At 41.6% G+C, this 15,024-nt stretch overlaps 1 protein-coding gene and 1 long non-coding RNA gene across 2 annotated transcripts; one reads left to right on the top strand and one right to left on the bottom strand.

Moving 5' to 3' along the window:
* Nucleotides 1-296: 296 nt before the first annotated feature.
* Nucleotides 297-10,528, bottom strand: LOC117454410 (LON peptidase N-terminal domain and RING finger protein 3-like). The gene is given in 13 exon segments (XM_034093636.2): nt 297-1,064; nt 1,618-1,767; nt 1,858-2,020; nt 2,126-2,284; nt 2,803-2,924; nt 4,644-4,758; nt 4,930-5,008; nt 5,101-5,163; nt 5,166-5,280; nt 5,379-5,495; nt 5,864-5,986; nt 6,094-6,212; nt 9,753-10,528. Coding segments are annotated over 13 exon segments (2,157 nt in total). The 5' UTR covers nt 10,426-10,528; the 3' UTR covers nt 297-905.
* Nucleotides 10,529-10,649: 121 nt separating this feature from the next.
* Nucleotides 10,650-14,124, top strand: LOC139434704 (uncharacterized). Its single transcript, XR_011644025.1, has 3 exons — nt 10,650-10,732; nt 12,980-13,030; nt 13,344-14,124. It is a non-coding gene; the product is annotated as an uncharacterized lncRNA (long non-coding RNA).
* The last annotated feature ends 900 nt before the right edge of the window (nt 14,125-15,024 follow it).

Here is a 15,024-nt window from a genome sequence, read left to right as displayed (position 1 = left end):
GATGGACTCATTTTAGTTCCGGCTCTTTTTGGTGTGAACTATATCGGAAGTAAAGTGGGAAAAGTACTGCGTTGTGAACGCGCCTAATGCCTCAAAGCACGCCTTTGTCAAAATGTTACTCAGCTGCATTAGATGGAGTTAGGCAGGGATCAGAATGACGGAGGGAAGACAGAATGGCAGCCCAAAAAAAGATTTAAAGTTATAGTAAAAAGGGAAAGAAAAGTAAACACATCGGTTTAACTGCAGATGTATACAATTAGAAATGGGCCTACCGATGAATTATGTCTGAATTAGCATTATGATGCAACAGAAGTGAGTTTATTTACACAAAAAGGCAAATTCATGCTTGGTGTCTTGCAGAATTTGAATGTACATTCGCCCCTTGCATGAATGTGTAAGTCTTTTCTCAGGAGTTTGCTTTGAAGACAGGAGGAATCATAATCTGAAAAGTTTGTTGTTTTCAACAATATTTACACAAGAGGAAGAGCATAAGACTTACAAAATGGAGGAAGGCCAAAAAGGCAACATTGGAGAAACATATGAGCACCACAGTTTGTTGTCTGTCGGACAAAAACGTATCACTATATTATGTGCGCATTGTAACAGCGACAAGAAATGTAACAATGGAGATTGAAGATTGTTTTTGAATCAGTCGTTTTGGATGTTCCCCGTCCTGTCTGAACATAGCTGTCACGAGTGGAAGATATCGATGTATAACAATCAACCATCTTTGACGTGAAGATGAGTCCATGGCGCTACATCAAGGAAGGTGCAAAAGTTTTATGTGCATCCAAAAAGAGGAAGAACAGCAGGTCCACTGCAGGACGGTGGGGAGGGGGTTTTGTTTGCAGGGGTGGGGGGTTACTGCATTATCCAGGCATGGTGAACGCTGAGTGTGGAACATGTCACCGGAGCCTGCTGTGGGCCATGAACAGAAGCACCTTGCGGATGCCACTGAGGCGATCCTTCAGAGAGGTGAGGGCCAGGAAGGGCAGCTGGGCTCGGCCCTCCAACGGAAGAACTGCTAGCAGCCACCAGCACCACAGGGGGCCGTTAGGGCTGTCCTGAAGGAGGAGGAGGAGGAGGAGGAGGAGGAGGAGGAGGAGGAGGAGGAGCGACAAAGAAAGGAGAAATATTAGGAGGTGTTTTTCAATTTGGGTCTCATGAGAATAATGGTTGCTTTAACAGGGCCCTATGACTTTATAGATGAAATACAAGTTTCATCCCAGAACAAACGTACGTTAAAAGGCCATTGAGGATATTGCCTTCAGGGATTGTGGTGTTTTGATGAATGTCTGTTTCCGTGTTTGGACACACATATGTGTCCTTGTTGATGTGCAAATAGAGCTAGGAAAATAAAAACATTCTGACTTGATCTGTCAATTGAGCTGTTGAAGGTTTTATCTCATATCAATTATCGTATTGTATATTATCGAATCATATATCATCGGATCGTATAGTAACATTATCAGATTTGATAGTATAGTATCATACTATTAATGGATTTAATAGTATAAGTCTAAAACATGGTTTCACTGGTTCATGTTCATAGAAAGACACGTTTGAAAGAAGTATGAATATTTTCGTTGTGCCTTTGTCAATTGTGTTTGTGTTTACCTGAAGTTGAGAGTCTTTCAGAGGCATGGGTCCAAAGTGAGCCTCAATGCGTTCCCTCTGCTCCTTCTTCAGGGAGTTGACCCACACCAGGGCCTGGTCGTACACCGAGTCGTGCAGAGACTGCAGCTCACGCTCCGCCACGCCCTCCACCTACACACACACCATTTGAGTTAGATGAACCTATTCTGGTAATTATCTATCAAGCTTTACTTCTCAATCCTCTCCCTTTCCCCTTCATACCTTTACATCCTCCAGGTACTCTATGTCAGCTGTGTTGTATCCGTCCCTCTCGCGGTGCTGGATGACTTTGAACCTCCGCATGCCGATGGTGTCCACAACTGAGCGGCCGTCGGAGAAGAACTGCACATCCCGAATCTCCAACAAGCACCCGTAGTCTGCAAACCTGGAGGCAGATGGAGAAATGTCATCATCAGTATGGATACACACCTTTATACATGTGTGTTAGAGACCTAATAACAATTACACAGAGGTAGCTTCCAACACTGACCCTTTGAGGTCGTTTCCCAGACACATGCCAAAGCAGTTGGTTCCCGCCTCGATGCAGCGGCGGATCATCAGCCTGTAGCAGGGCTCGAAGATATGGAGAGGGCACGGCACGGTGGGGAAGGCCATGGTGCACACAAATATAGGCACGTTCTTGTTCAGACTGTGGAGAGACAAGAAGAAAGGACCAAAGGTTTAACGGGGTGCACAGCCGGTACAAGAACATGTATATATACAGACAGAGGGTGAAAAGAGGTGCTGCAGCACAGGCAGTATGAGAAAAGAGCTTTTTGAACATTAAAGCGTGTAGACATGTCCCAGTGGAGGCACTACTAATATGAACCTGAAAATGAGCGTGATATGTCCTCAATCTAGGAACAACTGCTCAAACTTTGTCGCATCATTCCTCAAAACTAATCTTAAGACGACATGTAAAAAGCAAAAAAAACTAAATACTGGCTAAATATGAGAAGAGAATCATTGGCTTCAGTAAGGGGACACTGGAGGCCTGAGGTGACCCACGCTGAGAGATCAGTGTGTCGCATTGTGGGTCAGTGGGTCAAACAACAGGACATGGTATTCACAGAGCTATGTCAGTCCACTGGGAACCATCATCTGTGATAACAGTCAAATAAAACCTGAGGATAAGACACCGGAGAGCAGGAGAGGACACACACGTACTTGGAGAGCTCTGCCATCTCGTCCTGGTGGGTTTTCTGTCTCTCTTTGAGCTCTGAGGGGAAATACCTCAAGATGAGCTTCTCAATTAGCACCGTCTTACAGTACTGCCTCTGGACCAGGAACTGGGGAGAGACACAGACAGAAAGGCTCTTAGAACGTGTTTATCGTTGCAGAAACATTTTGCAACAATATTCATGTCGAGGCTTGCTTTCCATTTAGCCTCGTGACATCATCCGTTTGTGTTTGAGGCCCAGAAAATGACATATTGAGCGGTTAGGTAACAGCCATGACATAACTGATCCAAGTGAAACACAGTTTGGGCGCCAGAGTCCTTTTGAACATATGGCATTTCCACTATCAGTTACATTCATGTCATTGCAAAGTGTTTTAGTTCCATAGCAATCTCTGGCACCATGCTACCTCGTATCACATAACCCCAATGAGTTCTACAGTGAAGTCAATGGTTTACATTTGGGAAAATAGATACTCTGAGTTAGGGCTGTGCGATTATGGCAAAAATCATAATCACGATTATTTGGGTCAATAATTGATATCACGATTATTTTGACGATTATTCATTGACCATTTATTGAACTTTAAAACAAATAATATTTTACCAATAAACAAGATCAACAAATATGTTGGAGCGCACTTCCAAAACCATACTAAACATATATTATTAATATGATAAATAAAATAAATTAGACCAAAATAAATTACATCAAATATGTTGCAGTGCACTGTCACAACCTACTGAAAACTCCTTAACATATAGCCAACATTTTGGTAAAACATATTCAACATATTCCACTCAGTTAAACGTTGAAGGCTGGCCAACCGTCATGGTCCAGAAGTAACAGGAAATAAATGTTGAACTACAATTTAAGACCAAATAAAAATGTTTAGGCCACCATGGCAAATGCTGGTAGGGCTGCTCATGTCATCTCTTAAAGAGTTTTTGCAAGAAACAACAGCCTGTTTACATGGTCTGGTTTCAGAGATGAGCGCAGGCAGGTGACAAGCCACCTGTACTGAAGACCCTCAGCCACGCCCCGACACATGGGGTGACGCCGGCCAATCACAAAGCTTTGATGCGTTCAAGTGCATTATTCTGGCACAGGAAGATTATGTTACAGGACATTAACGATAAAACAGAATATTGTTGTTCTATTTTTAGACACATCTCGCGATCGACTGGTTGGGCACCCCTGGGCTCGGCCATAGGTCTGTTGTGGTAGCAAAGTAGTCAGCTGAAGCCACATCTCTCTCAACTTCCCCACGGCATTTGTCATATAGTGCAGGCAGCGCAGACCTGCTGAAATAATACCGAGACGGCATCGCGTAACGCTTGTCCAACGTGTTGACAAGTTGCTTGAAGCCCTGGTTGCTAACAGTGCTAACTGGGCACATATCTTTAGCCATGTGAAATGTATCTGCAGGTCTCCCTTGAAAAAGAGATCATTGATCAATTTTACCTGGATAAATAAAGGTTTGGAATTTTTTTTTATATTGGAATGGCAAAGTACTTGCAAATAGTGGAAATAGTTGTACCCTTCTTTTTAACGAGTTGCTGCTCGCGCTGAACACTCACAACACATGTCACTCCCACATGGCCGAGTGGGCTTTTAGGGAGGGGCGAAAGCGCACCCAGCAAAATAATCGTATTTTGTCAATTATGCTGTTTTCATAATCATCGCAAGCCATAATCGTAATCGCGATTAAAATACGATTAAAATACGATTAAAATACGATTAATTGCACAGCCCTACTCTGAGTTATGATGTTTTAGTGCTAATATACTGGATCAAGTTTAAATAACATTGTTCGAAGGGGAATATTACCTCTGAGAGCTCCTCTTTACAGAGCGGACACTTTGGGTTGTGGTCCATACATCGCTCCAGACAGCGAAGACAGAACGTGTGACCGCACGACGTCGTCACCGGCTCGTAGAAAAGTCTGGGTGGAAAACACACAGAAAATAGTCAAAACCATAGAGACAAGAGTATTACTTCATGTATTCTTGAATGGAGCGACTGTCATGAAACCCAATGTCCCATGTGATTAATCAAGTACTCAGATGTGCTGCCTGGTGGGTGTCTACAAGGATTTACAAGCTGTACATCTCACCTCATACAAAGAGAACACTCCAGATCTGTCGGGTCCAAGACATCTGCAGAACTCACGAGATTCTTAACTTCTGCTGGCTCTAAATGGAGACATGATCACATACAAGATAAGACACCCTTGCTGCTGCTTGAGAGAGTGCATTCGTGCGTGTGCACAAACTAAGAAGCTCACCAGATTTTGCTCTCTTGTGATCTTCTCTTCCCTCCTGTCCTCCCTTCTCCTCTGTGCTGCTCCATTTCTTTTAAGGTGGAAACTGTGGTCCGGACTCCTGACTTCAGGCTTCATCTGACCCTTGCCGTCACCAACGTCTGATCTCTCAGGTGCCAGAGACATGAGGCTGGGACTGAACATCTAGGAGACAGATGGAAGGAGAAGACAATGAATCCTCACGTCCCCTAAGTGTTTTTGTTTATATAACTGCTGCCAGCTGGAGGTGGAGCAGCTCTTACCTGGGAGGGCGCGGTGATGCTGTTCTTGATGTGAGCTCTAAAAGAAAGTATGTTGGTGTAGTCGGAGATGTGTTCAGGGACCTGATCTGTAACCGGAGCCAGGAGATCACTGAGGAGCTGAGAGAAGACAATAAACAGTGATGTGATTATTCTGCTGACATTTAAAACAATATTATAATATATACTCTTTGCTGAGGCAGTATGTCATGTTCTCCTTTCAAAAATACTACACAAAACAAAGACAAATGTTTGACACTGAATATGACTGTGGGGTCCTTCAAATTAACATACATTAACAAAAAGGTGTACATTTTTCTTTTAAATAAAACCATTTTTTTACATTATTCTCATCAGTGAAAAATAAATATAATCTATAATAAATCTAATAGGAAATGTTTGGCATACATGACATGATGAATGAAAGATGGAATACATGTTTTGAATTGATATGCATCTGTGGGTGTGCTCTATGATGCTGTGCTCACCTTGTGAGCCTCGGTCTTGGCCAGTCTGCAGTCGGGCTCGATGGACAGACACAGCAGGGTCTCCCTCAGAGCCTCCTCCGTCCTGCCCAGAGACACCAGAGCCTGCGCCTTACGGATATGACCCTGCAGGAGGGAGGAACACACATCACTTATCCAATCACACGCAAGAGCGGTTTGCATTTCACTAACATAAACCCGTTTAATAATGCGGATCAATCTGTGGGCCGTACCTTGGACCAGTGAGGCCTGAGTCTGCAGGTCGTCTCTGCGTCTCTCAGAGCCTTTTCATGGCGTCTCAGACTGGAGTGGATCTGGGAGCGGTTACTGAACAGTATGTGGTCCATGGGTGCTGTGGAGAAGAGAAGCGACAGTTAGTAACCATAGGTAGATTGTTACAAGAGAATAGAGTGGTGCAGGAATTAGTTGGCATTTTAGGACTACCGGCCTTCCGGTGGGGCAAACACCCTGGCCCAAAAGAGTCACCACAATGAACGCATGTCGCCTAGCTGTGGCATGCCATGCGGCTGCACAAGACTAAACCAGTCCGGAGAAACATCCTATGCAATAGGGTGGAGCAGGAATGAATCTAAACCTGGAAATAAGTTTGCATTTGACCTCTTCCCTCGTCTTAAAGTCAACGTTTTTAAATGTTGAGTTTTTGGTTAGGTTCCTGGGAAAAAAGCTTTGTTAAAACAAGCTTAAGAGATTTTTTAAATGTTTCTACGACAGAATATGTCGGTAATTCCCCACTGGGCAATGTCTGAAGCTGCCATGTGTCATAAGAAAAGAGGTTGCTAACAAGTGACTAAACGGCATCACGCCGAACATGAGTCCGCCTTTAACTTAGGCGAAAAACCCATTGGCCTTTAGTGGCCAATGGGTTTAACTTCCAGGCCGCCCTAAAATAATCCGTCACCACTGCAACTGTATGTTCTGAAATATATGTGTCATCATTATTAAAGAGTCCATGCAGGTCTTTACAGTACATTTTGATGCTCCATTTACAGTTTAGAACTAAGAGATACAGTATATTTCCACATTTAAAGTTTGGGCATTTTTGCTTTTTATACTATTAAATAGTTGATATAATATTAATATAGTGTAAATCTGTATTCTGTCAATGAACTAGTCAATTATTTTTGGTTTAAGAACTCTTTCTATCAGCTTAAAACCATGACATACAAAGTCAGTTTAGTGACCCCAATACTGAGGCAACTGTTTCACAACACACTGCGGAATAAAGAAAAGAAAGAAAGCATGGCCTCATCTACCACGTCCTTATGTTCTAATGGTTTTTCAGTTGAATTATACTTACAATTCAGGGTAATCAACTGTTAAAAACATACTGTTCCATTTTTTTTTTTTTAATCAATGGATGTTTTAAAAGTAAATGGATAATCGTTTTTAATAATCGTGATATCAATTATTGACCCAAATAATCGAGATTATGATTTGTGCCATAATCGAGCAGCCCTACTACAAAGCTGAAGTCGCTGGTGATATAAGAATGTTTGAATTGATCAGTTTCCACGTTATAAAACAGGTTATGAAACCTTACAAAACCATGCAGCAATATCAAGGTCACCCACATGTTAGGTTTCATAACTAGAAAGACGTATGCAAATGCGCAGCATGTGGGAATCAGAGGATGCATTTTACACCATGAAAGAAAAACAGAAATGTGTGATGGGAGAAGATTATTTTACACCGTTAAAATTGTTTATTTTCCCTTGTAAAAAATTGGTTAGAAGAACAATTATTAATCCAGATCCAACTTTAAAATGAACTCTAAATATAAATGTAACATAAAATAAGAAATTCACCAGTTATAAATTGAATCGCATCATTTTAGGATGATAAATTAATTCCCCCCCCACAAAGGGATTATTTTATTGCCACACACACACACACACACACACACACACACACACACACACACACACACACACACACACACACACACACACACACACACACACATCGACATCTTTATATTTCATTTCCTATATAAGTATTATGAAAGAATAATATAGGCAATGATTCTGCAAGTACTAGCAAGTTGATTCGGGTTGCAAATGAATCTGCACCTTCTTTAGTGAAGCAAGTGTTCCTTTGCCTTTAGTTATAACCACAAATGAGTCGGAGTGACGCAGTTAATGGAGCAGCCATTAAGATTCAAAGGACAATTCTGCAAGTCATTGCAGTTTGAAGCCAGTTATATCACTCTGTGTGACTCATTATTTATCAAATCAGCTTTCCCAAACACACAGGATCACTTTTAATAGCATGTTGGTGCTAATTAAGATTCTGGACACATACCAGAACAATCTGATTCTATGCCTTTGGGAGCTGCAGATGAACTACGCAGCATTGTTGGTGTCTGAGCATCTCCGCTGCAGCATCAGCTGGAAGTTAAATTGCCCTTAGGTCGGATTCAAACCCAGGTCACCTGCAGTGGGGAATGAGCCCCAATGCATGGGCCACCATCTCTACCAGACAAGCCTTTAGAAGGGACATTTCACCTTTTCCAGTTTCATAAAGGAACTGTGTATCTCTAACCAACTACACCTGTCAAAGAGTGAGTATGCAAATCTCTAGGTAGATGCATGCTTTGCTTTCTTCTGCGCGGAGATATGGTTGGATGAAAGGAAATAGTTCCTACATTAAATTGTTCACAAGGTATGTGGGTTATCTTTAGTAAGTATCATTTAGGTTGATAAACACTTAAACAGCAAAACCGGATATAGAAAAAAATATATTTTTGATGTTTAAAATTACACAATCAACATGAACAGTGACTGCTCTATTCCAGAGTATTGATCCTAAAATATACACGGAACAAAAATATAACGTAACACTTTTGTTTTTGCTCCCATTTTTCATGAGATGAACTCAAAGATCTAAAACATTTTCTATATACACAAAATAACCATTTATCTCAAATATTGTTCACAAATCTGTAATAGTGAGCACTTCTCCTTTGCCGAGATAATCCATCCCACCTCACAGGTGTGGCATATCAAGATGCTGATTAGACAGCATGATTATTGCACAGGTGTGCCTTAGGCTGGCCACAATAAAAGGCCACTCTGAAACGTGCAGTTTTGCTTTATTGGGGGGGTCTGAAAACCAGTCAGTATCTGGTGTGACCACCATTTGCCTCACGCAGTGCAACACATCTCCTTCGTATAGAGTTGATCAGGTTGTTGATTGTGGCCTGTTAGGGTTAAACCCTAACCCTAACATGTCAGTGGGTGACATGTTAGGGTTAAACCTATATTACATCTGTGTCTATTAAAGGGTATTTCCGTACTCATAATCCCGTCTGTAGGTCACAGTTCACCTGTGTCATTACCACCTCTGCCAATATGAAACCCCGTAGGGCTGTGTTCCTAGTGTTGTGACCTGCAATATTAGCCTTGACCACATCTCCCTGAGTCATTGTTTGATGTTACACAATGAGGGAGCTGAAGGGGGCGGGTTACGTGCTTACGCAATGTTTGGTCCACTAGCCCAGCCGACATAACGGTGTTATCCAACACATGGCTCTGTGGCAGAGGCAGCTACTCAAACACTGTGTAACACACTTATGAAACAGTTATTTTATAACAGAGATGTTATGTCTCAATGGTGTGTCAACTGACATTCTACATGTAGCAAAACAACGTGTAATACTGAAGAGTACAAGTAAAAACATGAAGTTAGAGGCAAAGATATTTTTGCATAGTGACATACGCAGTAGCAAAATGTAGGCTACTCTGAGGGAAACAGTTAAAAACAGGTTAAAGTAGCTTATTTAGCAAAGACACATACGCAGCAGAAAATATTCTGTTAATTAACGTCACTTTGTAACACTTTCTTCAAAAATACAAGTCAATGGTTGTCCTACCTATCATTATGGCTTGGTTGTATTTCTCCAGTGCTGCCTCCAGCCTCCTCTCGGCGTACAGCGCGTTGCCCTCCCGCCGCAGCCGGCCGGCCTGGTGCGGGGTCGGGAACCACTTGGCCAGCAGGTTGCTAAGCACCACGTTGACCCGGTAACTCTGGACCTCCTCTTCTTCGGTGCTGGCCCGGCACTCTCTGCAGACCCCCGGCCGCTCCTTCTCCTTCCTCTCCCTCTCCAGACACTTCTTGCAGAAGCAGTGTCCGCACGGCAGAGTCACCGGTTCGAACAGAAAGCTCAGACATATCCGGCAGGAGAACTGTTCGAAACCTGTAGCACCGACTCCCGGGCATCCCGCCTCCGCCCCTGCCTCACCTGCCCTGCTCGGGGTCCTGTGCCCCCCGGCTTGCCTTCTGATATTACTCGCCAGGTAGTCTATGAGGTTGCTCAGGTGAACCGGTCCCAGTCTGTCTGTCTCCGAGGTTTGTCGGTACATATCGAGAGCTTCGGAGAATTTGGCCCCGAAAGCGAGCGCGTCAGCCCGCTTCACCATCAGCTCCTGCCGCCGGCTCCCTGAATCTCTCAGTTGGCACTCGTAGATATCTGCAGCTAGGTCGAAGTTTTTCGACTGGAAAGCCTCCGCTGCAAGCTGAAGCATACTCTCACTATCTGTCCTCATGACCAACAGTTTCAGAAGTCCTTAACCAATGTCTGATTACTCGTCTGCTGCTGGAAGTACTGGTGACTACAGTGCTGGCTCATGATGTAGTCCTGGAAGGTCCATATTATTCTCAATGGAACGTCGCAGGAGAGAAAAAACGGTTACGTAAAATATGTGTCATGTGACGCCGACCAGCTGTTCTGATTGGACGTTTTGGAAACCGATTACAAAACAATCTGCAATTAACAGTTTCAGTGTCGGCGGCCTTTCTGACCTGTATGCGGGAATGTATTGAACAGTTGGCGGGTCAGTGTGGGAGTCCGAGGTGAGGGGGTTTCTATTCAATAATTAAGTGTATTGGTCTCACATTTCAGGAAGTTATTCAGTGTAATTCATGTTTAATAATAATATATTATTTGTTTCACAAGTTGTGTCTGCTGTGCAATGGATTGGAATGACCCTTATCTGCACAGGGGATACAGGCCTATATGTAAAAAAGTAAAATTAAATGGGGTGTGGTGGAGTCAGTTAGTGGACATATGTTCTCCACCTGTCTTTCTGGTAATCATAATCTTTTATTCGTCCTAGAGCGGGGAAATTAACATCATTACAGCAAAGGAGAGAGTTCTGATAAAAGGCAAACAACATGAGTATAGCAGCCAGTAATAACTATATTAAATTGTAAAATATATATATACAGTATATATATATATATATATATATATATTTCACAACATTGTTGGTACAGTCTTAGTTAGTGAGGTACCAGGCAATAATAGAAGTAACCAACTTTACAAAATGCACCACCGTGTTGGTGTGTGTGTGGTTTTCTACCAGGGACTGAGGTGGTTAATTTAACTGATTAGGAACAAAATGTTCATGGGATTTTGTCTTTGAGAGGCATTCTCTCTGTTTGTTGCTGGAGTTATGCCTGTTATGTCACCGGCTTCACCCGTCATACAGCAGGAACATCAGTTATGTGACAAAGAAATTAAAAGGTGTGACAAAAATGCTTGACATAAGTATTTCATGAAAACCTCGAAATAAAATCATTACTTGCATTTTTCATAGATCAAGTAGTCAAGTTGTGCTTTTGGACCAATCCGCTGCACTCACCAACATTTGTTTAGGGTTGCTGGTATTCCTGTTAAGCTATTACACTCTGTACTGTGACAGGATCATTTTATCAGAAGAACATGTCCCTTCTTGTCACTGCCCCTCACATCAGTTCCTTGGGTGTCAGACGACATAAGGCGATTATCAAACAGTGACACAACCTATGTTTGATAACTGTGAGGCAACAGTCACTTCCCAGAACTTTAGCCAGTCATTGTTGCATAAAAGTGTTGACAAATGACAAAAGGTCAGTGCATGTGTCTTCCTCTGCCTTTCAAAACAAAGAAGAGATAAATCTCACTTTATTGTGGCAGCAGCAACAGAGACAACTGGATGTATTTATCTTGTATTGGCTTTACTTTAGTTGATCATAACATGTTTGATATATAATTAAACTGCACATGCTTCAGTTCAAAATAAGTCAGAACCTTTCTATGGATTTGAGATGTTAGGCCTGACCTTTTTGCCTGAGGGAATGCTAGAAGTGTCATTATGCAGAAGCAGCTGTTGATCACTTGAGTCTTTTACCGGCCCTTTAAGTGTAGTGAGGAGTCATCAATCAATAACGGTATAAAACAATCAATAACAAAGCTTGATTCAAAAGTATATAACCACAAGAACAAGAGGTCCTTGAGAATACAGCCATACATTTGCACAAAAACTATAAGCTTAGTAGTTTGCAAGATTTGCTGCAGACAGATACTCCCTTATGAGTATAATACGTTTATAAGGGTTTTTTAGTGACTGCATAGAAGTGGCCTAGTGCTTGTAGCATTATTAAGTCTATTAAGTCAGAGTTCTTAGTCCACACTGCATTTGGATACAGTGGCTGCTGATAGAAGTGGGTTAATCTCAGAGTTTAATGACTCTGGTTACAGGATTGTCCTCCAAATTGTTCCGATAATAGCCGACGTTGTATTTTAAGCCAAGCCTGAAGTATGCAGCCTCAAAATACAACCTGCATGTGTGAGGGGATTACAGGCCAGTCAGTCTATCAGTGTCATGTCCTTAGTGTAGTGCGGTGCAGGAGATGTGAACTCTGTGAACTCAATCCTGCACAGACACAAACCGCTGACTGATAATATTCACAGCAGCAGACGAACTGACACACATGCAAAAACAGACGGACTGAGCTAGGCACTGCAAAACAAAGCAGCAGAACAGTATTTTGTTTTAAGCATTTTATCTGAATTTTATGCAATTTACAGGAAAGATTAGCCTGTCAGTTTAATTTAGGAATGCAATAGCGACATTATTAAACAAAAATATACACTTTTAACAAAATCTCTAAATAAATGCATTTACTTTTTATTATAAACACTAAAGATTACTGACAGCTTGTTAGGCAGGGAATGTTTTATTTTTAAGGGAAATCATGGTTGCACATAACATATTTAAGAACACATCTGATTTATTTGGATGAAAAAACACTTATATGAATTTTTATTTATTTCAGCATTAAGAAAAATGAAGATGGCAACCTCCTCCACGCCAAACTGCACAACCTGTAAGTTGATGGTCCTGGCTTACTTTACATGACTTCAGATGGTTGACATTACACACAAACATACTATACATATACATGTGTGCACAATTGTAGATAAACAGCACACAGTATATAAATATATATATATAAACTGTGTGCTGTTAATCTGTTTTTTGAGGTTTTGCTCTCTTGTTACTTTTAACCATACAGGTGTGATTTCATAGTTATTTTGCATGTTATTGTCAAAGGAACAAAATGAGAAACCCTTTATAATTGATTTGATATTCCTCATGATCTGAAGCATTTGTTGCTCTCATTTATTTTCCTCCCATAGTGACTGTATGGATAATCGGAGACAGCTATGTCCGGCATGGAGCCCAGAGAGCTACAGAGACCATCGGCAGCAACCTTGGCCTCGACCTGAGGGTGTGCTGGTTCGGTTGGGGTGGACTGCGCTGGAGAGGTGTCCTCCCTTTCTTTTCCTACTCCCTGCGAGGAAGAGCAGTCCCGGATGTCCTCCTCATCCACTGTGGCGGCAATGACTTGGGGGATGTGCCCAGTGTTCAGTTGCTGAACCAGATGAAGGAGGACCTGCACCAGCTTCACCATCGGCACCCTGGCATGAAGATCATGCTCTCCCAGATGAACCAGAGGCGCCGGTGGAGGGCTGGTGCAAATCCTGTCAAAATGGACAAGGCCCGGAAGTTTGTTAACAGTGTTATGGCTACTTTTGTTCATAGCCTAAATGGTGCCATTGTTGACCACTCCAACATTAGACATGACAGTCCTGGGCTGTTTTTGCGAGATGGAGTTAATTTCACCCCTAGGGGAAATGATATTTTTTGTAAAGTCACTAGCCAATTGCCTGAAAGACCACCTCCAAAGACTGTGAACTGCTAAAATGTCAGTATCACTGTTTTTGGATTTGGCCTTTAGAGTATGTATTCTAAGGCCCTTGCTAAGCCCAGACTGTCATGGCTAATGTTGAGTTAGATATTACATCTGTAGCCATAACACTGTTAACATGGCTGCTCTTCCTCTTCCCCACATCCCACCCCCCCCTCTTACCCCCAATGGACTCTGCAGCTCTCCAGGCCCATGCTGGGCATGGCTGTCTGTCAAACCTTTTATTTTGTATTTGTTATGATGTTTTTTGTTATTTTATTTGTTAAAATAATTATGTATTTATGTAAATATTGAAAATAAATTACATTCATATTTTCACTTCTTTTGTCTACTGCTTACTGAAAATGTTAGCTATCACATCCAAATGGGACTATCAAATGCAAGGATAAGCTTACCATACAATACAGAAAACATTACACATTAAGGCTCAAATCTTTTCCCAAGCCGGAGCAGTCTGAAAAGAGTCCCAAGTTTAAAAACACAAAATCTTGACAATGAATACTACACTGTCATTTGTCAGTGACAATGCAAACAACAGGAAGGTCTCCCCTAGTCCCATGTATGTTGGCATCAATGTCATAAGCATACCATAGAATGTAATTATGAAGTGCAACACCCACAATCCCTACAGGGTCGTACCGTCACAGAAGATAATACCTTTTAGAGAGTTTCTAAATTGTTCAGTATGCAGATAAATATTTGTTTTACAATAGAACATTTTTTCTCTATAAATGTTCCCACATGTTGTGAGCATCTACTTTAAATCTTTTGTCAACAAATAAAAAACATCTTCATTTCCTTTAGGACAACATTTTGTTCATAACACCACTACATTAACAATAAGCATAGGAAAATGATAACTGTCAACATTTAAGATTGTGCTTTTACTCTTTATTTAAATCAGATCTATTTACATTGAAAATGTGATAAATACACAAGCCACATTGAAAGTTACATCTTGCATTTTATGAAAAGTAAAGGTTTCGAATCATTGTATGACTTAAAGGCATAGTGGAAATCTGCGAATTTTGGGTTTAACTTATGTATTTTTATTAAAAATAAGCATAATAAACCATTTTTTTTTATTTCATGCGCCTAGTTTCATTTTA

The sequence above is a fragment of the Pseudochaenichthys georgianus genome, chromosome 10 (assembly GCF_902827115.2).
Source record: "Pseudochaenichthys georgianus chromosome 10, fPseGeo1.2, whole genome shotgun sequence".
NCBI lineage: Eukaryota > Metazoa > Chordata > Actinopteri > Perciformes > Channichthyidae > Pseudochaenichthys > Pseudochaenichthys georgianus.
Note: the sequence above shows the minus strand (reverse complement) of the source record. Positions and strands in the feature narration are given on the sequence as shown.